Source organism: Ictalurus punctatus, chromosome 13 (genome assembly GCF_001660625.3).
Source record: "Ictalurus punctatus breed USDA103 chromosome 13, Coco_2.0, whole genome shotgun sequence".
Taxonomy (NCBI): Eukaryota; Metazoa; Chordata; class Actinopteri; order Siluriformes; family Ictaluridae; genus Ictalurus; species Ictalurus punctatus.
In genome coordinates, this window is record NC_030428.2 from 23,680,544 (window position 1) to 23,707,153 (window position 26,610).

Sequence of the window (26,610 nt, forward strand, 5' to 3'; positions counted from 1 at the left end):
ACTGGCCGTACCAGCAATGTTTGCCAATGAACATGTAGACAAAGACCAGGCCTTCTGGAACAATGTGCTCTGGACAGACCAATCAAAGATAGAGTTATTTGGACACAGTACCAGCAGACATGTTTGGAGCTGACCAAAGACAGCTTTTCAGGAGAAGCACCTCATACCAACTGTGAAGCACAGTGGAGGAAATGTAATGGTTTGGGGTTGCTTCATTGCCTCAGGGACTGGACAGCTTGCATTCATTGATTCGACTATGAATTCTGCATCATATTAAAGAGTGCTTGAAGATAATGTGAGGCCATCTGTCCAAAAGTTGAGGTTGAACTGAAAGTGGAGTTTTCAGCAGGATAATGATCCTAAGCGCACTAGCAAATCCACCAAGGAATGGCTCAAAAAGAAGAAATGGAGGGTTATGGAATGGCTGAGTCAAAGCACGGATTTGAATCCCATTGAAATGTTGTGGGGGGATTTGAAATGGGTAGTATGTGCAAGAAAACCCTCAAGCATCTTGCAACTGAAAGAATATCGCATGGAAGAGTGGTGAAAAATTCCAGCAAGCCGATATCAGAGCCTGGTGGACAATTATGCAAAATGCTTACAAGAAGTTATTTCTGCTAAATGGGGCAATACTAGCTTCTGAGGCCAAGGGTGTATTTACTTTGACCACAGAAGAATATCACATCTATGGATATCTCTGTTGAATAAATGTTTGAAAAGGCTTATTTTCCTTGTGCTTTTGTTCAAGTAGATCAACTTTATTAATAGGCACTGTTTCAAAGAGGATCAAATGTTTGCGGGTCCAAAAAAGCCAACCGTTTCCATGGGGTGTACTTATTTTTTCACATGACTGTACTCTTGCTTTTAGGCTTCAGTTTTACCTGTGAAGACTGCATTTGTTGTTAAAAAGGATAAGCCAACATGAAGATCAGAGAGCCGTCTATGGGAGAAAAGCAAGCCTTTTATAAGCTGATAAAAGAGCGAAAATCAATCCGAGCCTTTTGCACAAACAAATGAATTGGACTTGTTTTTCCAATAGTTTCGGAGGGGACTGTATATTTAAATGTGGATCGTGCTGTGGGTATTTTTGTTCGTCTATATTTACACTGCCTTGTTTAGTTCCCAGAGGTTTACTGTATTAAGCTCGTTGTAGAGGGCTTAGTCTAACATCAGAGATTATACCGTATGTAGAAACTGCTGTATCGGCATTATTTCAGGACTTTCTGATTTTGTTTTGGTCTACGCAGGCTTATCGGCTTAACAAGGTGTCGGCAGAAATAGCCCGGAAGGCTGCTGATGAAGTTTCTGCTCAGACAGGTAGAATTATGAGCAATACTGATGTGTAATTAATTACTCCTTTAATTAAGCACAATTGACTGTGATATTGTTGAGTTTAGATAAAGCTATTTAATTGGTTAATGATGATCGCTTTTTTATGTTCTATTCTGCGTTTGAAAGATCCGTTTTGTCGACGTGAATAGGAACAGTTTGAGCAACGCCTTTTTTTTCAGGTCTTAAACGGTACGTGGCTGGAGCTTTAGGGCCGACCAACAGAACTCTCTCCGTGTCACCGTCAGTGGAAAGACCAGACTTCAGAAACATCAGTAAGTTACACTGTTTTTCTCTGCTTGCTCACACACGCTTGATCAGCATTGGAATTTATTTCATCCATGAGATAAAGAAAGTTTGTTTGGACGTTCTCTGCCCTGCCATAATGTCACATTAACCTTTAGTGTGTAATTTTCCCAAAGCTATGACTGTTTATCCTGGAGAGCAAGTTTTAGGAACCGTGTGAACAGCAACTACAATTTTATCATCTTAGAAATAAAGCAGCTTTAGTTACAAAAGGTTGAGAACCTCAAAAAAACAAAACAGAAAGTTGGCAGAGGAGCGTGTAGAGCTGAAAACACACACGTGAAACTCTTTACTTCATTGGTCAGAAATACAGTGATGGATAAAGTAGAATAGAAATAAAAACAAGCACAGGGAATATAGACCGTGTTCAGATCATAACTAGATCATTATATAAATAACAAGTTTCAAATATTTTGTGTATAATATATTGCATCAGTCGGTCCAAATGTCCACAACACATCAAGTTTCTGCAGCGCTACAGATCAGTACAGACAGATTAGCATGCGTTTATTATCTGTGTATAAAGTGTCATTGCCTTGTGTGCGGATTTAAAAACGGCATGTGGGTTTCATGTAGCCTTTGACGAACTGGTTGAGGCGTACCTGGAGCAGGTTAAAGGGCTGCTGGATGGAGGCTGTGATATCCTGCTGGTGGAAACCATCTTTGATACGGCTAATGCAAAGGTAGGACACCCCCCCCCCCCCCCTCTGTCTCCCTCTTCTCATATTAATAAAAAAAAAATCAAATCAAGGAAAAGTCGTGGTTACTATAGTTCCTTTAGTACTCCACATAAGTCACCGGCGTTATTATATTTGGTAATATCACAGTGAAATCATAGTAAAATGATTAACTTGTCTAAAATTCATTTCGACAAATGAACACAGAGATATATTTATATAGCAAAATATGAGTTATGTATAGAGACGTACATGTGTAGAGTATATACAGTTCGTAGGTATTTAATTGTAATTCTGTAAATCAAAGTTATGACTGTTAGAACAGTCAGTATTTATCACACTGTTGTTTTACACAGATTAACTTCAACAAAATCTCTCTTTCTTTTAAAGGCTGCTCTGTATGCTATTGATAAACTGTTTGAGGAGTCGTATAAACCAAGACCCATATTTGTAAGTAATAAGGTTGTATTTACATGTTTTATTTAAATAATATACATTATTGGTGCACTCCAATAACCAACCACTGAAAAGGTGCTTTGTGCGAGCCTCACTGTTGGATAGGATATGCAAAAAAAAAAAAACATAAACACTATATTACTGGTTTATTTTAAGCTAGAGCAGGGGTCCTCTGGGTGAGTTTATATATATATATATTATATATATATATATATATATATATATATATATATATATATATATATATATATATATATATATATATATATGATTGTGACAGCCACTGTTTAAACTGTAAAAGTATTTTTTGGTCAAATTTCTTAATAGCCTAAATGTTAGCCTTGAAATGGCTGTTGTTTTGCCACCCCAGAAACAGAGGGGTTATAATAATACACATTATACACCATTTTGTTCCAGTCCAGTAATTTGATTGGTTCCAGGAGTGCTTCTATGTACCATAACAGCACCGGGACGTTTCACTTGAGTTCAAAGGGTGTGGCTGATTTGGTTTGAGTGGGAAAGGCTTGTCAATGTTTTCATCACAGTGGCAGTTCACTTTACAGACAGTAGAGGGAGCTAATACTTCCAAATACGAGAAACCATCAAGGCAGCATAACACAGTGGTTCCCCAGCTAGGAGTCTTGATTTACAAATGGGGTTGTGAGAGAAACTCTCCTCTCCTTTGCACTTTTGTTTAGTTAATTTCTTTTACAAATTCATATCAGAAATATTTAGAAATGTTACTGGGAGTCACATTGCATGTTATTTTAGTCTTTTCACTGCCGTGACATGCTGCGGGAAGTGTAGTTCAGCAATAAAAATAAACATTTCCCTGTCCTATTACAGTTAGTGTTTGAATTATAAAAACCTCTTACGCAGCATTTAAACCTACTGAAAGATCAGAGTTTTCAATTTATGGACTGTTTTCTTATAAAAACACAACAGTTCCCATTACACTGACAAGTCAATACAAGCAATATTTTCCTTTGGCTTTTAGTCACTTACGCTACACATACATGTTACTGAGATAATAAAATGTTACAACAGTCCTGTAATTTTTTTTTAAATGTACGACGTTAAAGGTCTTGGGTTGCAAAAAAGGTCGTTTTCCCAAAAGTTTGGGAACCCTCGGTATAACATATGCTCATTTGTTTTTCATATATATATATATATATATATATATATTCCGAATATGGGATTCAGTCCAGCTCATCAACTCAGTTTCACAGAAAGAAATTGTGTACGTCTGTGTTCTAGATCTCCGGGACGATTGTGGACAAGAGTGGCCGTACTCTATCGGGGCAAACAGGAGAGGCTTTTGTCATCAGCGTGTCCCATATGAAGCCACTCTGGTAAGGATTTCCTATAAAACAGAGCTGCTCAGCTTCTAAAAGTGACATTTCATGCATGAATATCTATGGTAAGGTACTATTATGAATAGTTAAGTTTGCATAGATTCTGGGCTCCTTTGGGGTTGGGCATGATGATTTATTTTCTCACACACACAAACACCCTAGTTTTTTCCTTCACAATGTCACTTCTGTGGTGCAGGCAGATTTTTCAAATCAGAATATAATTGGTACATGCCATTATTGCGATTGGTAATATTTGTGTGTTCCTATTATTATGATGCAGAATGTGATGGATAGCAGTTATTTCTATGTACAACTTATAAACAGCCGCACTGCGAAGATTAGCTCATTTCTCCCAAGTAACAGAGTGACAAGTGTAAACAATCACGTTATACATCACTGGGTTTTTTTTTTTCCTCCACATTTTAAAAGCATCATCGACAAGGAGTCGTATGAGCCAAGACCCATGTTTGTAAGTAACAAGATTATACAGGTGCATGTCAGAAACTTTGAATATCGTGGAAAAGTTAGTTTTTTTCTGTAATTTAATACAAAAAGTGGAGCTTTTTCATATAATCTAGAATCATTACATATAAAGTAAAATATTTCAAGCATTTTTTGTGTTTTTGTTATCTTATTGCTTACGGCTCATGGAAATCAAAAATCCAGCATCTCAAAATATTGGAATAAAGAATTTATAATGCCGAAATGTCGACCTTCTGAAAAGTATGTTAATTTATGCACTCAGTATTTTTTCAATAAATTACTGCAAAAAAAAAAACCCATAAACATTATATTATTAGTTTAATTTCAGCTAGAGCAGGGTTCCTCTGGGTGTTTATTTATTTATTTTTAAAATAAATGTTAGTGTTGAAATGCCTGTAGATTTGACACTCCTGAAAACAGAGGTACGGTTGTTGTTTTCTGCCCCAGTTTGTTCCAGTCCACTAATTTGATTGGTGACATGCTGCGGGAAGTGCAGTTCAGCAATAAAAATAAACATTTCCCTGTCCTATTACAGTTAGTGTTTGAATTATAAAAACCTCTTACGCAGCCTTCAAACCTACCGAAAGATCAGAGTTTTCAATTTATGGACTGTTTTCTTATAAAAACACAACAGTTCCCATTACACTGGCAAGTCAATACAAGCAATATTTTCCTTTGGCGTTTAGTCACTTATGTTACACATATGCGTATTACAGAGATAATAAAAAGTTCAAATGTTACAATAGTCCTATATTATATATTGTAATGGTTACTGATCAGAAGGTCAGGAGTTCAAGCCCCAGCACTGCCAAGCTACCACTGTTGGGTCCTTGAGCAATTCCCTTAACCCTCAGCTGCTCAGTTGTTTAAATGAGATAAATGTAAGTCTCTGGTTAAGGTCGTCTGCCAAATGCTGTAAATGTAATGTAAATGAAATTACTGCTGTTCATCACATTTTGACTCCGAATAATAGGACCACTATCATGCTCGATCTTTTGGTAGGCACGTTCTTGTCATCTCATTGGATCAGGAACTGAATGTTTGTGGGAAAAGCGTTTACTCTGACACGGCAGTGCTCATTAGCACCGTATCTGTCCTGCTGGATAAAATCCAAAATTACTTTCAGCATGCCCTTTCCGGCTTACCCTTTTACCACTCAGAAGTGCACATCATCTACATCATACAAACTTCTTGCCTGTCGGTGTGGGTTTATTTTTTTCTTGTAACCCGTGTACAGAGTCATCTCAGCTGGCTAACTAATTACTTCGCTGACTAGCCGGTGTGCCAGAAGTAGTTGGCCAGTATGTCATTGATTTGCTGACTCCTATAAACAGTTATCAGGTGCCTCAGCCAACAGTGCTGTCTCTGGGCATGTTTACACGACTCTTTAAGCCCCTCAGGGGCCATCTCGTGAACTTCACTTGAGGTAATAAAGGCTTGAAACAGCTCTTAAAATGATGATGATGATGATGCCAAACCCACAATGGGAAGTCAGCAAACGTTGGCGCACGGCCAAATGAAAATCCATTGACCTCAAACTGCACTTCAATTGAGCTCCATTGTTCTGAACCATCGCAGAGCATTATGGCGTTTTTTGCACTGTTTGTATGTGATGGTTTATTTATTTATTTATTTATAGCTCCTGTGTACATGTTAACATCTCTAACCCACTCCCTTCCTGCAGTATTGGTTTGAACTGTGCTCTGGGAGCCACTGAAATGAGGCCATTTATCGAAGCGATCGGAAAGTGCACCGGGGCTTTCATCATATGTTACCCCAACGCAGGTAAAGCCGCTCTGCCGAGTACTGTAAGGTTTACACTTGAGCTCTGGCTCATGGTTTGATTTCCCTGTGTCTGCTTTTCTCCAGGTCTTCCCAACACATTTGGAGGCTATGATGAAACCCCAGAGTGCACTGCTACACATTTAAAGGTGAGATGCTACATTTAAAATGATGGATCCCTAAACCGTATTGCCTTATGAAACAGTTGCGTGTATTCAATTTGAGTGCAAGGGATAATTTATTTTCCCCTCTGTTAGCACTTACATTCTGACCAATCAGACTTGAGCATTTAATAGTTACAATATGAAGGTATGCAACACTGGCTTATCAGGGTTTAAAAGTGTAGGCATATTTGCATGGCATTTCCTATTGTCTAATGACATCCAGAGCGTCAAGAAATGCATTATTAAATATAGAACAAAAAATTTGGACGACATTTTGGATGACTTTAGTAATATGTTAAAAACATTTCATGCAAATCGTGCTTTGTGTAAGTGTTTATTTCTTAGATCATTGTTTCCGGGGTTATATTGTTAAACTGTATACTAAGAGGTTATCCAACATTATCTTGTATACAAAGAAATAGAATGTTATTTAATTTTTGTTTAATGTGCGTTGTGATTGTAAGGAAAACCTGGGGCATTTGAGTGGGCGCTGTTGTTTGAATCCCGACATGATTGACATGGCCTTGAGTCAACGGCGCTCTGAGTGGGAGGGGTAATACATTCTCCGTCTTGTCAATCGAAGCACTAGCCAATCATGCATGTCTGTAAACTCATGTATGTGGAAGAAGGCAGAACACGCATTTTTCAGAGTGTGTTACGCCGCCCTGACTTCAAAAAGCAGTCCCTTCAGGATTTTGCGATCGCAGAAATGAACGCGAAATCAAGCAAGCTCTGCAATATTCGGAGGAGCTCGCAATTTTTCCGCAGATTTGGGCCAAGACGCGTCATGTGACATCAAAGCGCATTCAGCAAGAGTCCACTTCGAGTCACGTGTGTGGAACACGAGCACAGCTAAAAGGGTCTCATTTACCAACAAACATCGCTGCGAAACAATTTCATGCAACTGCGATTTCGGCGATTCAAGTCGTTTTCCACAACAAAAAAAAAGCACGAAAACTCCGCAAACTGCATCGCAAATTTTGAACAAAAAAGTCGCAGCTAAATCGAGCGTTTTTGGCCTCAACTATCACGGACAAACTACGCAAAATCTTGTACGGACTGAAAAAGATGCATATGTGTCGGCGGGTCAAAAATAGAAAAAAAGAAAAGATGGTAATGTAAAAATTCATGTTTCTTGCTTTTGCATTTCTTCCCTTGACACAGGAGTTCGCGACAGACGGTTTGGTGAACATTGTCGGTGGCTGCTGTGGAACGACGCCAGACCACATACGGTAATGAAAAAACATCACGTGTTCGGAACGCGTACGTGTTACGTGTGTTTGTTTATGTAAATGCTGGGTCGCTGTCCTCGGTGTCCGATCATAAGCGTTTATGTTTCAAAACATCGTGATGTCATAAACTGGGAACGTGTATTAGTTGTTGTCTTCGGAGTCGGTTCGTACACTATTGCGTGTTATTCATCATCATTCGTACTGCGTCCTGTCGATATGAAAACACAGTTTTTAAATAAATAACTAAATAAACGAAAAAGCGAATGAAACGTAACTTTGAAGAATGTTCTTCATAGAGGTCTCAGACTTTCAGACCTGACCCTAGATAACGATGTGTGTATTTGTATTTCTGACGCAGGGCGATTGCTGAGAGAGTGAAACAATGCCAGCCCAGAGTTCCTCCAACAGACGTGTTCAGCAGTTACATGCTGCTGTCTGGTAAACGGCCTATCTATGTGTCTGTGAAGGCTTTCAGTCATCCCTAGGAACACGTTCTATGTCTAAGAAAGTGCTCTAAAGATATATATTATCAGTGTAGCAGGTAACAAGTTTTGACGAATTTGGAGACAGCTGGATATCAGTGCTGAGTATATTTATTTGTGATCTTATATAGAACAAACTGTTAATAATGCATTTATATTTATGTATTTAAAAGACACACATCTCCTAATTTAATTTATAAATGAGCTTAAAGGCCCAGCAGTGGCTCTCTAGCAGTCATTGTGAATTGAACTTGAATGGAAATTGAATGAGAAATTTATAGTACTAGCAATAGGCTTGAGCTGATTGGTAGAGCTGTTGAGGACCTCCATTGGAGTCCATCTGTGTGTTTTAGATGTAAAGTTGCTCATGTTAGGTCAGGACCAGAAATTATTGCACTCATACTTTGTTGCTCTATTCCAAAAATACTATCATCATAACACAGATTGTATTCTGTAGGTTTCCATGTTCTGAAGGTTTTTTCCCCTCTTGAAACGTGAGCTTGAATATTTTTGGCGTTCAGGCTGCGGTAGTTATTTAAAGAGCAAGTTCTGTCTCTTTAATGTACAGTAGCGCAACCTACTTAAAATGTCATTACTGTTTAGTGTATGTCCTAGCTTCATTCACCAACAAGAAACAGGTTCTGATAATGTTCAGGCGTGTGATAGGGGCATGGCTGGAGGAGGAGCTGAACAAAACCAGAAACAGGAAGCAAACAGGAAACTGCATTCCAGGCTTTACGTTTACAAAATGAGGGTTATCATGGTAACATGTTCAGCGCGTTGTGTCGTCAGGTCTGGAGCCATTTCGGATCGGGCCGTACACCAACTTTGTCAACATCGGTGAGCGCTGCAACGTGGCTGGATCACGCAAGTTCGCCAAACTCATCATGGCTGGGAATTATGAGGTAACGTTTAATGAAGCCTGTGAAATGATCAGACTCGTAATTAGAGGTCGACCGATAATCGGTTTTACCGATATTTTCCCCCTATAATTATTTTTCTATAACCGATTATCGTTTTTGTAATATCGGATCCACCGATAAATGGCCATCTTGTGGCCGTTTTGAGAATTGCGCGCATTGCAGCGCTAAATCTGAAGGGAGATGAGTCAACAATGGTGTGCGCAGGTAACGTTCACTTGCTTTGCTTTATTTAACATAATAGCCATTAATGTACAAATTAGGTCTGTTACATGAAAGCTTGATGTGTTGTTTAATGAGTTTGGTGCCAAGAAATATAGACAAATTCACGGAGTCACGTAATCTGTTTACCTCATCGAAGTTTTTATTTAAAAAAAAAAAGACATTTTATTAACAGTGCACTTTATTTTTTATATTTTTTACACTCTTTCAATCCCCACTTTTTATCGGTGTATAAGTAAGAGTTTTGTTTTGTATGCAAGGAGGAAGAGAAAGTGACAAAATTGTTATAAATAAAACGCTTTGTTCAGTTTTGTGGCGTTATCATCGAATAATCGGTGTATATATCGGTCGATCTCTACTCATAATGTCATTCACATCCCAGTGCATTAAAACACCTGTTTACTTTTCAGCTTCTGAACTCAGTAACAATGTTCCACTAGTTCATAGTAGCCCGCAGCAAGTTCACGAGTCAAGGACTACACAGGAAGTTCAAATGTGCGCGCCCTTTACCACAACATTAAATCTCAGCATGATGCTTTCTTGTAATATATGTAGGTAACGGGGCCTGTGCTACAGACTTAACAACTTACCGTCTATAATGTGTAATGTACAGTGCAGCGATTCTTGTAAAAAGAAAAAACAAAACGCATAACCTTTTGGACTTGTGAAAAGAAAAGAATTGTGTATTCTAATAGTATTATTTTTTCTAGTACTATTTTCTTATTAAATGGCAGTTCAGAGTTGTCATTTTCAGCAATATTAAAACTCAGCATTCACACAGCATATCCCTGGTACAGTATATGAGTGTATATACATAACCCGGACTCCTATCTTTTATCATGTATATTGTTGTTGCATTTGTCAGTATCGTAATACAGTAGTGTGTGTGTTTGTGTGTTAATCGGCAGGAGGCGTTGAGTATAGCTAAAGCACAAGTGGAAATGGGCGCTCAGGTGTTGGATATCAACATGGATGAAGGGATGCTGGACGGACCCGCTGCCATGGCGCGTTTCTGCAAACTCATCGCTTCCGAGCCTGACATCGCCAAGGTAATGCCTGCTCTTTAAAAGGTTTTAGAAACTCATAGAGTAGTGGGCAACTGTTATAGGTTAATAGGTTTAATAGGTTTTTCTTATAAAATAGATGTTAAATAAATTTTAATAGTAAAGATAATGGGAGGAAAAAAGGAATCATTTGAGAAATAATTATGATTGCAGGGGTAAAAATAATCGTAACCCAGTACATAACCCAATAGAAAGTCAAAATTCTATAAATTATTAAATAAAGATTTAAAACAGCAATAGGAAATAGATAAATAATCATTTATTGTGTACATTTGATTATTTTTTATCATTATTTTTTTACATTTAATTAGTTCAAGACAACAAAAACTCTTTTCAAAATAATATTAAAATATTTAAAAGGTAATATTGTTTGAAAGATGACTACAGATTGTGCTTTTTTTCTTCAAGCGTTTGATGTTAGAATGGTAACGCTGTCCATTATTCTGAATAGCAATTTAGAACTTTGTTTCTCCCATAATACAATTTTTTTTCCTCTTCAAATGACCTTTATAAGACCTTTTTATAAGAGTAATGATGTAATGATATTATGTCATATTTTTTGTGCTGGTGTTTAGGTGCCGCTGTGTATCGACTCGTCTAATTTTGCAGTGATCGAGGCAGGACTGAAGTGCTGCCAGGGCAAGTGCATCGTCAACAGCATCAGCCTGAAGGAGGGAGAAGAGGTCTTCCTGCAACACGCCAAACAAGTGCGTCGCTACGGTGCCGCCGTCGTCGTTATGGCCTTCGATGAACAAGGGCAGGTCAGTGCAATAACGTGATTGAGGTCAACGGCCAAAATATGTGGCAGTGATGTTGTGTGTACAAACATGATCAATAATACAGCATTGATTTATTAGTTTCTTCTTTTTCTTCTTCTTCTTCTTCTTATTATTATTGTTATTATTATTGTTGCACACAATATGCACGAGCATTTTTTTTTTAGCTCACATCTAACTTCCCCCAAGCCTTCATACGATCTCTAACAGACGTATTTGTAAAAGTATCGTTCAGATCATTCTAGAAAATAGTTATAGTAAGCAGCTGTCTTGCTCCTGGTTGGCTCGTTAAGTCACATTTATGTTCGTTGTTTTTTTTTGTTTTGTTTTTTTTTTAAGGCTACTGAAATTGATCAGAAGGTCGAATTCTGCACAAGAGCCTATCATCTCCTAACTGAAAAGGTGGACTTTAACCCCAACGACATCATCTTTGACCCCAACATCCTGACCATCGGCACTGGGATGGAAGAGCACAACGTGTACGCTATCAACTTCATCAAAGCCACACGGATTATAAAGGTAGAACAACGAAGATACGGAGATCACGCTAGTGTACATAGTGTTCTTCTTTACAATTATAAGATGTCTGTCTGTCTCTCTCTCTCCCTCTCTCTTTCTCTCTCTCTCGCTCTCTCTAGGAAACATTGCCTGGAGCGCGGATCAGTGGTGGTCTGTCTAACTTGTCCTTCTCTTTTCGAGGCATGGAAGCCATCAGGGAGGCCATGCACGGAGTGTTCCTCTACCATGCTATAAAGGTAGGGGAATAAGCCGTGCGATCTTCTCAAGGTTTGCCACTGAGCTGGTTTTTGTTGTCTTATGAGCAAACAAAAAGATAAATGGCACTCCACGTTGTCTACAGTATATTTCACAAATTTGCATCTAAGAACATCTAGTTACAGAAATAAATAACTAAACACATGGAATGTAACCATTGCCGGGACAGGCGGGTGAAAAGGCCATACATAGCACGCTGCCTGTCGATCACAACACGATAGTTGTCTCAAATGGTGTAATATTCATATACAATATACACTATGTAAATATGTAGTACTGTATGTGGTACCTGATTTAGTCTCGACATTTTTCACTAAATGAAGCGGTACCTCACGTCATTGAATCTGCAGTACACTGTATCTTTAGTTTTACTGCATCGTCTGCATATTAATAGTACACTACTTGGTGAGTTTCCCATCCCACACTACTAACACTCACAGTATGCAAAATACCATTTGAGGCACATCTAATTATCTCATAGGTCATGTTACAGGAAGCTTTCTGTTTCAATGGCTTTAATGGTAAGCCTGCTTTGTTTTCTAAGGCTTTGGCATAGCACATAAAAATAAATAAATAAATAAACAAACCGGGCTATTCCACTTTAAAATTGTTCTTCAGCAGTCAATTTAGAGAGTTCCCTCAGAGAAAACGGTTTTTTGTTTAGTTTTTTACTGTATACTGGATTTTCATGGATAAGATTGCAGCAGATCAAAGTTATAAGCAGAAATGTATTTTGCGCCCCCTGCAGGATGGGATGGACATGGGAATTGTGAATGCAGGTTCTCTGCCTGTGTATGACGACATCGATAAAGATCTACTCAAGCTGTGCGAGGATCTCATCTGGAACCGAGACCCAGAGGCCACAGAAAAGCTCCTTCTGTATGCTCAGGTAGTCTCGGCCAGGAAAACGCGCACACACACACACACACACACACACACACACACACCTACAACTACAGTTATATCAGATTTTTTTTTTGAATGTCCTTACTTCACTGTGTTACCATAGCAATGTTCTTCAAGATTAACCTTTACCTTTTGTGTTTAGAACAACGCTAAAGGAGGGAAGAAGGTCATTCAGACAGACGAGTGGAGAAACGGAAGTGTGGAGGAGCGACTGGAGTACGCACTTGTGAAGGTAATATTGTGCTGCGTGTAAATGCGATCCATCACAGACAAACTGAACATGCACGGCAACACGCGTTTTGGATGGAGTCACCCTCGAAGTCATTTAGGGTGGAGTCACCCTCGAAGTCATTTAGGGTGGAGTCACCCTCGAAGTCATTTAGGGTGGAGTCACCCTCGAAGTCATTTAGGGTAGAGTCACCCTCGAAGTCATTTAGGGTGGAGTCACCCTCGAAGTCATTTAGGGTGGGGTTAGACTCGAAGTCAGGTGGAGTTAGACTCGAAGTCAGGTGGAGTTAGACTCGAAGTCATCTAGGGTGGAGTTGTCACACAAAGTGACACTCGATCATCCAATTTTAAACTTTTTCCTATTAATTACATTACCTCTAACACTTGTAGCAAGCAGGCATTAGTAAAAGTAGAAGACTTGGCTACAAGAGTTCTCCTAATCATAGCTAGCTACTAAGGTCAGAAGTTGGCTCGATAGTGCTCGAGAGGTATTTTTTGCAGTTAACTGGCTAGTTTAGACAATGCCTAAATCAAGCCCAGTTGTGATGTCACATGGTCTAGTTTGCGCTTGCCTGATCAAATGCAATTTAATTTGCAAACTCGTTGACCCTGTAGTACCTTTTTAGACAATTTGTTTCTATTAATGACAACCACTTCACTCTCATTTAATTGATGTGTGTGCGTAATATGTAGGGTATAGAGAAGTTTGTAGTGGAGGACACCGAGGAGGCTCGTCTTCAGACAGATCGTTATTCCCGACCACTCCACATCATCGAAGGGCCGCTCATGAATGGCATGAAGACCGTGGGAGATCTGTTTGGAGCTGGCAAGATGTTCCTGCCACAGGTAACAAACACACACACAGACTGACATCATGCACCTTCATTCCACACTGTAAATATGTCGGATAAAACTTATGATGTCTCAGTATATCTAACGATGAAAAAATAAACCTCATTTCTTCCCCCACACACACAACTGGTCAAAAGTTTGTGGACACTTGACTGAAATGTTTCTCATGATGTTAAAAATCTTTTGATCTGAAGGTGTATGATTAAATGTGTGAAATCGGTGTTGTAGACAAAAATATAATCGTGCCAAATCTTTTTTATTTATTTATTTATTTATTCATTTTCATATGATACATTTACATGTGATTCATTTTCGTGATTCATTTTCATGAGATTCATATTCATTTTCATGTGATTCATATTCATGTGATTCATTTTCGTGATTCATTTTCATGGGATTCATTTTCATGTGATTCATATTCATGTGATTCATTTACTGATTTGCTTCTCTTTAAATCCAAATCTTTTTTTAAACGGACGACTCGGAGAGAAATATTCTGAAAAGCAGCCGATAAGAGTCCAGCGTAGGTGGGAACTCTTTTAATACTGTTTAAAAATAATCTCAGGGAAATTCCTCAAGAAATCGGGTGAGAAAATGCCAAGAATACATTTCTGGAAATTCTTGGCGAAAAGAAAATGGCGTCTACTTTGAAAATGCGAAAATACTAAATTATTCTGATTTATTTGGGATTTTTTATCACAACATGTAATATGTTATATGTTCCCCGTGAGCTGAAACAAGGGGGGGTTCGTCAGACAGAATGTTACCGCGATACTGCGTCGCTCATCAAGCTTTTGTGTTGTAATTCACATGCTTTATTCTGAATCACTGTAATAAGCACACACTAATGAGCACGTATGAGTACCAGGGCATCTCTGATGGAAAAAATCTTCTTTAATAGGATCCCTTTAGATACCTTAGAAATGTCAGTGTTCACCGGTTTAAATCTGTAATGCTTGTGCTGGTGAGATTTGTTTTCCTCGTGAAGTTTTTGGGAGCCAGACGTGTTTTTATCAGACGCGATGGCAACGAAACTGTTGTATAGCGATTCACTCCACTGTAAGCTTGAACATCATTCATACTGTACATACAACCACGTCATTGTCACTGCTGTGCTGTGATTGGTTGAGTAACCACAGTGCGTTTGTGATTTCAGGTGATTAAATCGGCGCGTGTGATGAAGAAAGCCGTAGCCCATCTGATTCCCTTTATGGAGAAAGAGAGGGAGGAGATGATTGCTTTGTCTGGAGTGCCTGATGACTCTGTGAGTTATCACACTGTTCTACAGTACACTGTGTACCAATCAAACTCTGTAGATCCCAAATGAAGCTCTCAGGCCCTGTTTACACTAGTGCATTTTCGTTTTGAGATGCATACCTTTTGCTACAGTTACGCCTGTCCTCTACACTACTCCCTCGAAAACGGAGACTTTCGGAAAGGCAGAAGACTCCGCGCTCGCGTTTCAGTGTAAACAGACCAAAACGAAGACATTTGAAAACTAAGGTGTGGCTCCGCCCACATTCATCCCCTGATTGGGTCTTCTGGATCATTGCGTATCCTTCCCTGAATCGTCAAGCCCCTATCATATGACCGTTACGCTACGTCAATCGTATACACAACAACACAGAGAACGAACTGCAAGCTTTGCTGGCTTTGTTGTCATTGTGCAATTAAATTCTGTATTTTTCTGTATTTTATAACACTGCTACATGCTCAAGAGGCGAGCTATGATTAGAGCGATCGTCATAAGCAATACATGTTTCTGAAACACAGCGGAAATGCCAGCGTGGCCGAGGATCGTTTTCATTTTAAAACGAAAACGCGCTAGCGTAAACGGGGCCTTAAACCACTTGTAACGCTCCGAGCTGTAGTTTCTGTGTTCTGCCATTTACTCGTCAATATTCATAGATGACCCAAAGCATTTTCTCTCAGCAGTGCCGAGGTTTAACTGCGTGTGTTTGTGTCTAAACAGGATCCTTATCAGGGCACGATAGTTCTGGCCACAGTAAAGGGAGACGTCCACGACATCGGCAAGAACATCGTGGCTGTTGTGCTGGGATGCAACAACTTTCGGTACGTGGCTCTACAAAATCTCAGCGTGGAGAGTTTCCCCAGCCGTTATTTCGGTCTCCTGTAAACATACTCGAATGAAATAAAAATAAATAAATCAATAAAAAATGAGTAGAAATGATGCCATCGTAGGTCCTCAGAAGGATAGCGTTTATGGATATGACTGTATAATCGTTTCTCTCCCTGCAGGGTGATTGATTTAGGAGTGATGACTCCATGTGATCAGATCCTGAAGGCAGCCATTGACAAGAAAGCAGGTGAACAAGATTATTATTATTATTATTATTATTATTATTATTATTAATAATATTAATATTGAAAGGAACTAAAAGGTAAAGGCAAGACATGTCGGTTGTTTTGATGCTGATGTTTTTCTTTAGTTTTGGTCCTGAGCTACAGCGCTCATGTACTGTAGCTAATGAATAATAGAAGTCTGTTTCAAACAATATAAAGGTTTCCATAAATAAATACTCCAATCATCCAATCTCATCTTCAGCCGCAGCATTATGCTATAACTCCACATTCAGATTTTATGAAAGGGGGATTATCCAAGAAGGATAAATGATACTGTAATACTGTACTGTGTAGACTGGGTGAACTTTATTCTGATCATCCCAAGATGGCTCTTCTATGGAAATTTATTTATTTATTTATTTTTAAAGGTAACTGCGACTTTACATCTCAGAATCGCAACTTTGTATCTCGCAATTCTGACTTTTCACATAATTGTGAAATTTAACTCGCACTAAAGTCAGAATTGTGAGATATAAAGTCATGATGCTGAGATTTTTTTTTTCTCCATACTTTGTAGCTGGATTTCAGCTAGATGGTGCCATTTTGTGCACAGAAGGGAGACATCTACTACCTGTTAATTACAAATTTCCCCTTCATAGCTCTAGGGCAAAATTAAAAGTGCTTCCTTTAACTAAGACCCAGAGGAGATTTCCTTCATGGCAGAATGTCCAGAACAAATCGGAGAACTTCTGTGTTTTGTTCTTCTGCGTGTAGATATTATCGGGTTGTCGGGCCTCATCACGCCGTCCCTCGACGAGATGATTTACGTTGCAAAGGAGATGGAACGTCTGGGCATGAAAACCCCTCTGCTGATCGGAGGAGCCACAACTTCAAAGTCAGTCCTGATATTCAGTACTAAATCAGCATACTGAACATCAGTGAAACGATTTAATGGTGTGCGTGTGTGTGTGTGAACAGGACTCACACAGCAGTAAAGATTGCCCCTCGATACACCGCTCCTGTTATTCACGTTCTCGATGCGTCTCGGAGTGTTGTCGTGGTGAGCTTTTCTTTCCTTTTCTCATCAAATAACGAAAGATTGTGCAGTCTGGTGTTCCTTGTTTCAAATGTATAAAAGTATATAGCACATTTATAAATTAGATGGGGGTTGAACTATTGTATAAAACTGCAGTATATTCCTATGTTTGATTTGAAATTCCCAACTCATCAGGTAATTCATATCCGTTCTTTTTTTGGAAAATCCGTTTGAATTTTCCCTTCTGCATTCACATTCAAATAAAGCTATTTTACATTTCTTCAAGGAAAGAAAAACATTTATATCAAAGGGCAAGGTGCTTCGCCACAGACCAGCTTGGAGGTGTGCAAAATAATCAGAAGTTTCTTAATACCCTTTAGAGAAGTTCGCTAGAAATTCCACACGTCCAGCGAGTGTCTTTCCCCGACCCAGCTCGTCTTCTTGTTGTTCATCACATAGATTTGAGAGACCAATCAGCAAAGCTCTTGTATTGTAGTTCGTGCAACGTTTTTTTATCTCGAAAGCAGTTTCAAACCGCGCAGAAACGTTGAAAAAGCAATTTCCATACTGATCATGGAACTTAAATTCTGCTCACTGTTTTTTAAAACAGTGTTTTCAAAGTGGTGGCCCCAGGGGGCGCCAGAGGGGCCTCAACAATTTGGTGTGAAAAATAAATAAATATTTCTATAACGTTATTTTTTATTTATTTTATTTTTATTTACACTTCTATTTCTACTCGTACCTCTTTATTATATTTTACACTTTAGTTACGCTGTTAAGATGGGATTAGCACGTTTGCCTCGCACCTTTAAAGTTAGGGGTTCAATTCCTGCCTCCTGCTCTTTGTGTGTCTAGTGTACGTGTTTCCTCCCCAAGTCCAAAGACATGTGCTGTAGGCTGATTGGCATTTCTAAATTATTTGTAGTGTGTGTATGTGTGTGTGCGTTTGAGCCCTCCGACGGGTCAGCACCTCGTCCAGGGTGTCCCCCGCCTTGTGACCCGAGTTCTCTGGGATAGGCTCCCGGCTCCCCCGCGACCCTGTGTTGGATAAACGGTACAGAAAATGGACGGACGGATAAACCTTATACGTGAAAGGAAAGCGAATACAGTGCCCTCCACTAATATTGGCACCCTTAGTAAATATGAGCAAAGAAGAAGACTGTGAAAATTTGTCTTTCTTGTTTAACATTTAGATTTTTTTTTTTTATTCAAAAAATTCACAAAAATACTTTCCTCTCGTGGATATCAAACATTTACCAAGGGTACCAATATTAGTGGAGGGCACTGTATATAATTTCAAATTACAAAAAATATCTCATATCTTTCATGTATTTTATATTATGACTTGTTAAAAAAATAAATAAATAAAAAAAACACTTTGATCATGAATGGATGACATATTGAAAGTGATCATGAACCGTTTCGCTGTTTCATCTCTCGCCCTCTCTCTTTCTCTGCAGTGTTCTCGGCTGTTGGATGAAGGGGTGTATGAGGATTTCTTCGAGGAGTTAACGGAGGAGTATAAAGATATCAGGCAGGATCACTACGACTCTCTTAAGGTTTGGTTCCAGGGTTTATGGACAAATTTAAAGACTTTTTTCTTTTTTTTTTTTTTTCTTCCCCTGTGCCCAGACAGTCAGACAGACAGTCCGATCTTTTCCTCCTTCTTTAATTCTCCTTTCAGTTATAGAATAGCTACTCTATAGCCTTATTCGTACTAAGGAGAAAGGAGTTTGCATGCTTATTTCTATGTATAGATAGGGCCTAGATGACCTATATAATCTTTTGTATTGTCTCTCATTTCACCCAAGCCAAAGCCTGAGTTCGGCGCAAGTTTAACTTTGCTAATAATATATAATATATAACTGCTGTGAAAAAAGCAGTATTTATAACCAAACGTGGTTCGTTTGGGGTGAAACACATGTAGGAGCTCAAATTGAGAATGCCACCATGCACCAAAGGGTTGGTCCAGTTGATTCACTGGAGCATTAGTTGGATTTGTCACTTTACATCATCCTTCCAGATTCGCATAGAACTGAGAAACTCCTTCTAGTAAAGTCTGTGCACTCTGGGGTTGTCCTGGTGAGTTTCCCAGGCAGATATTTGTCAGTTATACATTACCAAGATCCTGGCTATTTGAATGGGAAGAAACCCGTATACCAGTAATGGATTGACAAGATTACATTTCAGACATGGATTTGTAACGGCGTTTTTAAAATCTGACCGAAATGGCAAAAGTAACATGCAGGTATTGGCTCAACCAACAATGTGACTGGCTCCTTTTTACTTGAGCCGCCATTTTGAGTGTTGCACTGTGCGCTAATCATATTTTAGGCATTGGGCTGTTTCAGTTTTAATTATAAAGTGTTGCTTTCTGGGGTTACTCGAGCCCATGGCTCCATGTCAGTTTGTTGCTTGCGAGTGTGAGCACAGGGTTAACTTGCTCAAATTGCTCAAAAATCCGTTATGGTCGTCCTCTGTTAACGTTAAACATAGGTATATAGAGTACAGTATGTGCCGCCACATAAAAGACACATTATAGTATGCATTTAACTTAAAATGCATATAATGTGTCAATAAAATCAGCATCAATCACAGGTATTAAAGCCAATGAAGGTGAAATTGGGCTCGGTTAGGGATTAGATTAGGACTCTCTTAGTAAAACCTCTGACTGAGATTACATGGATGAAGACACTGTTGGTACATGCTATGTCGTACATCAAATTCTTTTCTGTTCTTACAGGATAGGCGATACTTGTCTCTTGCACAGGCACGGGATAAAGGCCAACACATCGACTGGCTCTCACAGCCAGAACCAGGTAACCATTCAATCTGCCCATTAGAACAACAGGTCTTCTTTGGAAGAAAAAATAAGATCAGTGAGCTCAGGATATCTTGTGGATTCTGTGACTGTAAGATGGCTGATTTTCTCCAACCTAGACTTCAGACACTTCAGAGTTTTGGGAATATGTGCTCTCGGTCACAGATAAAGACAAGAGACTGATTGTTCCCTCTGGCTCCGTGTAGATCAGCCAAGGTTCCTGGGCACGCGTGTGTTTGACGCATATGACCTGAGGAGGCTGGTGGACTACATCGACTGGAAGCCCTTCTTTGACGTGTGGCAACTGAGGGGGAAATATCCCAACCGAGGGTACCCCAAAATCTTTAAAGATAAAACCGTGGGTAAGGGAAAGTGTTCATTGTGTACAGTAAATGACTTAATTGAGAGATTGTTGAACAACAAAAAAAAACGTTTTAGCTTAAAGGTTTTTTGTTTTTTTAAAAAATGTTTTTACGCTAATGTTCGCTTGTGTATATCTGTCTATGCGTGTATGTCTGTATGCATGCGTGTAGGAGAACATGCCAGGCGTGTGTTTGACGAAGCTCAGAGGCTTCTGAACAGGCTGATTGACAGTAAGGGTCTGCAAGGAAGAGGCATCGTGGGCTTCTGGCGTGCACAAAGCCACGGCGACGACATTCTCGTATACACCGATGATGCCACTCCAACCTTATCGAACCACACTGCTACCTTCTACGGGCTTAGACAGCAGGTGACGTTGCGCTCAGGGGGTTTGGTTATACAAACCTTTGTGTTGAGAAGATGCATGGGAAGTGAGGATAAAAATGTTTAGTTACAGTGCTGTGAAAAAGTATTTAATTTCTTCTGTTTTTGTGTACATCTCATACTAAATAGTTTTAGATCTTTCAAACGAAATGCAACATAAAACAAAGGTAGTCTGAGTAAACACACTATACAGGTTTAGTTTTTTAATTAAAGCAAAAAAAGTTATCCATCACCTATCAACAATGGGAAAAACGAATTGCTCCCTTAAATTTAAAATGTGGTTGTGCCCCCTTTAGCAGCAAGAACTGCAAACAAACGTTTCCGATAACTGGAGATCAGACTTTCACTTAACTTCTAGGACTAGGAATTACTCCTATGCTTTGGATCAATGGACTGAAGACCGGACATTCTACTTTAGGATTTTCTGGTAGAGAGTAGGATTTGTGTCTCCCTCAATTCCTGCAATTTGCCCAGGTCCTGAAGCAGTAAAGCATCCCCACACCATCACACTTCCTCCACCATGCTTGGCAGTAGGTATGATGTTCTTTTTGTGGAGATCTGTGTTTGGTTTACAAACACAAATCTAACAGGACCCCTGTCTTCCAAACAGTTCCACTTTCGACTCATTAGCCAACAGAACATCCTCCCAAAAGGTTTGAGGATCATCAAGGTGTGCTTTGGCAAAAAAAGAACAGCTGAAAAGCTGTATTTCGTCTGCACCAAACATGTCTGCTGGTACTGTGGCCAAACAACTCCATCTTTGATTCGTCTGTCCAGAGCATATTATTTCAAAAGGCCTGGTCTTTGCCTATATGCTCATTGGCAAACTGTAGTCTTGCTTTAAGTTCTTTTTAGACAGCAAAGGCTTTTTCCAGTCACGCCTCCCATACAGGTTAAATTTGTACAATCTCTATCTGATTGTTGAAGCGTGAACTTTGACACCAACAGTTCCAAGACTTTCTAGCAGATCCTGTGATGAAATTTGGGGGTTCTTGGAGACTACTTTTTGCATCAGACGGCCTTCTCTTGGGCTGAATTTGCTGGGATGGCCAGTTCTGGACAAATTTCCAGTCATTTGAAATCTCTGCCGTTTGTAGATGATTTTCCTTACAGTGGAAAGATGTATTTCAAATCATTTGGAGATCTTTTTAAATCCCTTGGCAGACTCCTAGGCGTCCACAACAGTTTTCTGAAGGCCCTATAGAAGTCTTTAGATCTTGGCATGATAACAGCACACACCTCAATAACAAAGGGAACACCAGACACTAGATATAAGAGAGGTATAAATAAGACCGGTTCCACCTGCACTCCCTGAGCAGGTTCTAATCACCAGCACCCAAACACCTGATTCTAATTTTATGGATTTGAAGGTGTGATAAATGTACAGCTGTACTTACTTTTTTTTTCCGTGTGACTGATCTGTTTGTTTGTTCTTTTGTTAATTTAAATTATGAAAATTACTGCAAAATGTCAATTTTATGTCATTTAGTAGTGTGTATCAACTTTATTAACAAGCACTGTTTCAAAGACGTTCAAATGTTTGCTTGTCCAAATGTGTAAAAAAATAAATAAATAATGATAATAAATTCACAAGACTGTAAGTGTTGATGTGATTGAACAGGGTTTGCAGTAATCAGGCCCGGTTGTGTCTAGACCAGCTGAACCCCATTTTGAATGCAGTTTCATAGATTTGGGGAATTAGTAACTACATGGACAAATACATTTTCACACAGGCCTAGTTGGTATTGGATAACGGTTTTGCTCCAATAAATATGTCATCATTTAAAAACTGTATTTCGTGTTTCTCAGGTTGCCTTAGTTTTATCTTAGATCTAGTAAGAGTATATACACAAAACCAGAAGAAACCAGATACTTTTTGACAACGCTGTACAATTGAATCACTGGCACTGCTTTACTGGAATATTTGAACGTGGTGTGTTTGTTTTTTTTCTCATCTTGAGCAGGCAGAGAAAGACTCCGCATGTTCGGACCCGTACTTCTGTCTGGCGGATTTTGTTGCTCCGTTGGAAAGCGGAGTGAAGGACTATGTCGGGCTGTTTGCAGTCGGTGTGTTTGGTGCCGAAAAGCTCAGCCAAGAATTTGTGCAGCAGGGCGATGATTACAACAGCATCATGGTGAAAGCCCTCGCCGACAGACTCGCTGAGGTAACGCATGACCGCCACATACACACCAAGATAAATCCATATTAACAGCCAAAGTCCGTCTGGGTTAGACTGAAGTTTAACGTTAACTGTTCATGGTTCAGTTCTGGACCATATAATAATAAGGTATACTTCTATTCTGTCCAGTTTGGCAAAGTTTCCACATATAGGAGTAATGCTTAAAAATGTGCAGTCGATCTGGGGGTTTGGAACGACTGTATGAAAACAAGTCCGTGATGATGACGTCATCCATCAAATCACCAATCAGCCTTCCTGTAGTTAATAGGGTGTGAAAAGAGTTCACATATGATAACCTCCCATCACCAGAAATGTACTTTTTTTAATCACTGTTTTATTAAAACTTTTGAATGTCATATTTTGTTTCATGTCCTTGCACATTTGAAACTTACAAGCCTACAGTTAAATAGACCAAAAAAAAAATGTATTTGTTATTAACATGTTCTAATTTGGGAGGCACAGTGACTTAGCGGTTAGCACGTTTGCCTCGCACCTCCAGGGCTGGAGTTCGATTCCCGCCTCCACCCTGCGTGCCCAGCGCTTGCATGTTCTCTTCCTGCTTCGGGGGTTTCCTCCGGGTACTCCGGTTTCCTCCCCCAGTCCAAAGACATGCCTTGTAGGCTGATTGGCATCTCTGTATAGTCTGTAGTATGTGTGTGTGTGTGATTGTGCCCTGCGATGGCCACCCTCGTCCGGTATGTCCCCCACCTTGTGCCACGAGTTCCCCTTTAATTTGCTCCGTTTACCCTGTGTCGGATAAGCGGTACAGAACCTTCCAAAAGCATAAAACGTGTTCTGTTTCAGACCATATCTTTCTCTCTTGAATAATAAATAGACTTCTGCAGTCACACGTCGACCAGTCCGCTCACTCAAAATAATTCGCCAGAACGCATGCAATTGTAAAAATACCAACTTTATAAAGACATTAAATAGAGGTTTAGTGAAAAAATCTTGCGTGGCTAGCTGTGAATGGGGTTAGCAGGGCATGACTTTAATCTGTCGTTAACCACGTTTAATAGTTCTATAAATACATGGCGGTAGTGTCATGTATAATACTTGGGAACTGGCATGTTGACCAACATGTGGTTTAATCATATGCATCTCTAATTGTTCTTTGTACAGCGATTGATTTATACTGCGTGTTTGTTGTATCTTGCTCCACTTGAAATTGTCACTATGTTGTGTCTTAATTCTGGAGGCTCCATATTTCTTCCCAGGACATGTGTGTGTATATGGGTAGGAGGATGATGATGAATTTATCTTGCTTGTTTGGCAGGCGTTTGCTGAGGAGCTCCATGCCCGCGTGAGGAAGGAGTTCTGGGCTTACAGTAAGGAGGAAGATCTGGAGGCCAGCGACCTGCACAAGGTGCGTTACTCTGGTATTCGGCCTGCTCCAGGCTACCCCAGCCAGCCTGACCATACTGAGAAACGCACCATGTGGACACTCGCCCAAATTCAGGAAAAAACCGGTACGCCATCTGACACGATTATACAAATGAATCCTAATATTTATGGTAATGAATGAAACAGTGTTAATGTGGCATTGGAATGAGGCTAACGGATGTGTTTTTTTTTTTTTTTTATCCAAAATAATATAGACACTTTTCAAAGGAAGTTATATTTCATACACGAGCTGATCAGTTCTGTTTTCCTGCTCTGTTTTAAGGTATCAGTCTGACTGAATCACTTGCCATGTCTCCGGCTGCAGCTGTGTCTGGTCTCTACTTCGCCAACCCCAAATCCACCTACTTTGCTGTGGGCAAGATCACCAAGGAGCAGGTACGTGCCAGAAGAAACCTAACCGTATGACCTGTAGCCAGTTTAAAGACCTCTAGGCTTGTTCGGCACAAGATTAACTACAACTGAGCACAGATAAACACCCTAATAACCACAGTATAACTGATTGCACAAAGCAGTATGAACGGGTTTTGGCATAAAGTAGGCAACATAACAAAAAAATGACATGACAACAGTTTTATTTCGAGGCTTTTCAAGGCTCCCAGTGTTGTTCTAGGAGAAATATGTACCAGCATTTCTATTAGTGCCTCTCCACCAAACAGCATAGCACCAAAATACAGGATGGAGGTCATTTGCCCGAGTGTTGAGCTGCACGGTCGGGTGGAAAAGAGCTTTATCTCTGTCCAGTCCATAGACAACATCTGTAGTATGTATTGGGTATATTTGGGCAAGGATTTTAACATTTCCCTGTCGTGAGAAAAGAAATCAGTCTAGGGGCATATGTCGATAATGCGTATTTGAATGTATGGCTGTATAATGCAAATTCAAGCCTTCAACTGTTCATCTCTATCAATAAACGGCTTAGGATGGGACAGACATAAAAAGAAAGTCTTGCTCTACGGAAGTTTTCTGCAGTTTTCTGACAGAGGATCAATACTGTAAAAAGAAATTCCAATTATTTGCTTGTTTATTCGTGTTTTCCCAGTGTTTTTCACAGTTGTACAGGGAGTGCGAACGTGCCAGAATTTACAAGCTTATTCGAGATTAGCTTGAAAAAAAATTGCCATTGTATTCAAGTTCTTTTATTTATGTGCAGGCGGAAGATTATGCTAGGAGGAAGGAGATTCCTGTGACTGAGGCAGAGAAATGGCTGGCACCCAACCTGGCCTACGACACCGACTTAGCCACATAACCGCCTCACCACAAAGGCAACATCTGACCGAAATGGTTTTACACCTGTGCTTTCGGTTGTAGACCCTGAAACTAGATAAACCAAATTGTTGTTACAGTAGTGGCAAAGTATTGTTTTATTTATTTTTTACCATGGACATTTTGACTGTCAGGGCTTTTTTTTTTGTTTGTTTGTTTTTTTCTTCCTAAAATGCTGTAAATTTTATTTTTGGCATTTTTAAATTGAGCTGCTGGTAAAATTGCACCTTACGTAAATATTTAATACATATTTTAAATAATTATAATAATTGAGCTTATCTCAACGCAAAGGTACGAGATGACATTGTGGCAAAAAAAAGTTTTCCAAAGTTTTCCCATTTGAAGGGATTTTCCCATATGAATCAATATAACTCATCTATACAGTCTCCATAGAATGCTCAAAGTGATTGTTGTGGTTTTTCATTAAGTGCTTTTATGTTGTATAGTTGACCATGCCTTTTTAAAAATAATTTTTAAAAAAGCATTTCAAATAGTCATATTTTTATAGTGAGCAAACTGTTTGAGAATAAAATACAAGAAAGATTTGATTTTCTTCTGGTTTTAAATTAACTCATAGATGGTGACCGAATTGTTTAACGTCTCTCGGTTTCTTCCCAGTTGCGCTTCCTAAGAGTTTGGCGGATAACATGCCATGCTCATTCCCATTCACTAATCCAACACAGTTAAGAGATTTCCCTGCTCGAACACACCGATTCAACTCGTTAGCAATTAATTAGCTCCAGGAGCTCAGTTGGGATTTAGCCGATTTAATTTACAGACCCACTGCACGTCCCATCATCCTACGCATGAATGATACACATATAGTAATAAATGTTTCCTTCATACTGCT

The 26,610-nt window shown here is 39.4% G+C and overlaps 1 protein-coding gene across 2 annotated transcripts in view; it reads left to right on the forward strand.

The window, feature by feature from the left end:
- Nucleotides 1-26,610, forward strand: part of mtr (5-methyltetrahydrofolate-homocysteine methyltransferase) — a 29,240-nt gene extending 2,630 nt beyond the window's left edge. The window contains exons 4-33 of one of the 2 annotated variants that reach the window (XM_017483932.3): nt 1,248-1,317; nt 1,512-1,604; nt 2,212-2,318; nt 2,703-2,762; nt 4,026-4,120; nt 6,291-6,391; nt 6,476-6,537; nt 7,717-7,784; nt 8,143-8,222; nt 9,059-9,171; nt 10,317-10,457; nt 11,048-11,233; nt 11,588-11,767; nt 11,887-12,003; nt 12,771-12,911; nt 13,071-13,160; nt 13,850-14,002; nt 15,165-15,272; nt 15,981-16,081; nt 16,268-16,335; nt 17,087-17,207; nt 17,291-17,372; nt 18,809-18,907; nt 20,092-20,167; nt 20,376-20,531; nt 20,703-20,899; nt 22,878-23,078; nt 24,370-24,562; nt 24,760-24,872; nt 25,648-26,610. In XM_017483932.3, coding sequence (XP_017339421.1) covers nt 1,248-1,317; nt 1,512-1,604; nt 2,212-2,318; nt 2,703-2,762; nt 4,026-4,120; nt 6,291-6,391; nt 6,476-6,537; nt 7,717-7,784; nt 8,143-8,222; nt 9,059-9,171; nt 10,317-10,457; nt 11,048-11,233; nt 11,588-11,767; nt 11,887-12,003; nt 12,771-12,911; nt 13,071-13,160; nt 13,850-14,002; nt 15,165-15,272; nt 15,981-16,081; nt 16,268-16,335; nt 17,087-17,207; nt 17,291-17,372; nt 18,809-18,907; nt 20,092-20,167; nt 20,376-20,531; nt 20,703-20,899; nt 22,878-23,078; nt 24,370-24,562; nt 24,760-24,872; nt 25,648-25,743 — 3,468 coding nt within the window. In that variant the 3' untranslated portion in view covers nt 25,744-26,610. Of the gene's footprint in view, nt 1-1,247; nt 1,318-1,511; nt 1,605-2,211; nt 2,319-2,702; nt 2,763-4,025; nt 4,121-6,290; nt 6,392-6,475; nt 6,538-7,716; nt 7,785-8,142; nt 8,223-9,058; nt 9,172-10,316; nt 10,458-11,047; nt 11,234-11,587; nt 11,768-11,886; nt 12,004-12,770; nt 12,912-13,070; nt 13,161-13,849; nt 14,003-15,164; nt 15,273-15,980; nt 16,082-16,267; nt 16,336-17,086; nt 17,208-17,290; nt 17,373-18,808; nt 18,908-20,091; nt 20,168-20,375; nt 20,532-20,702; nt 20,900-22,877; nt 23,079-24,369; nt 24,563-24,759; nt 24,873-25,647 lie in introns of those variants that run through there. The other variant, XM_053685103.1, reaches the window with a different exon arrangement.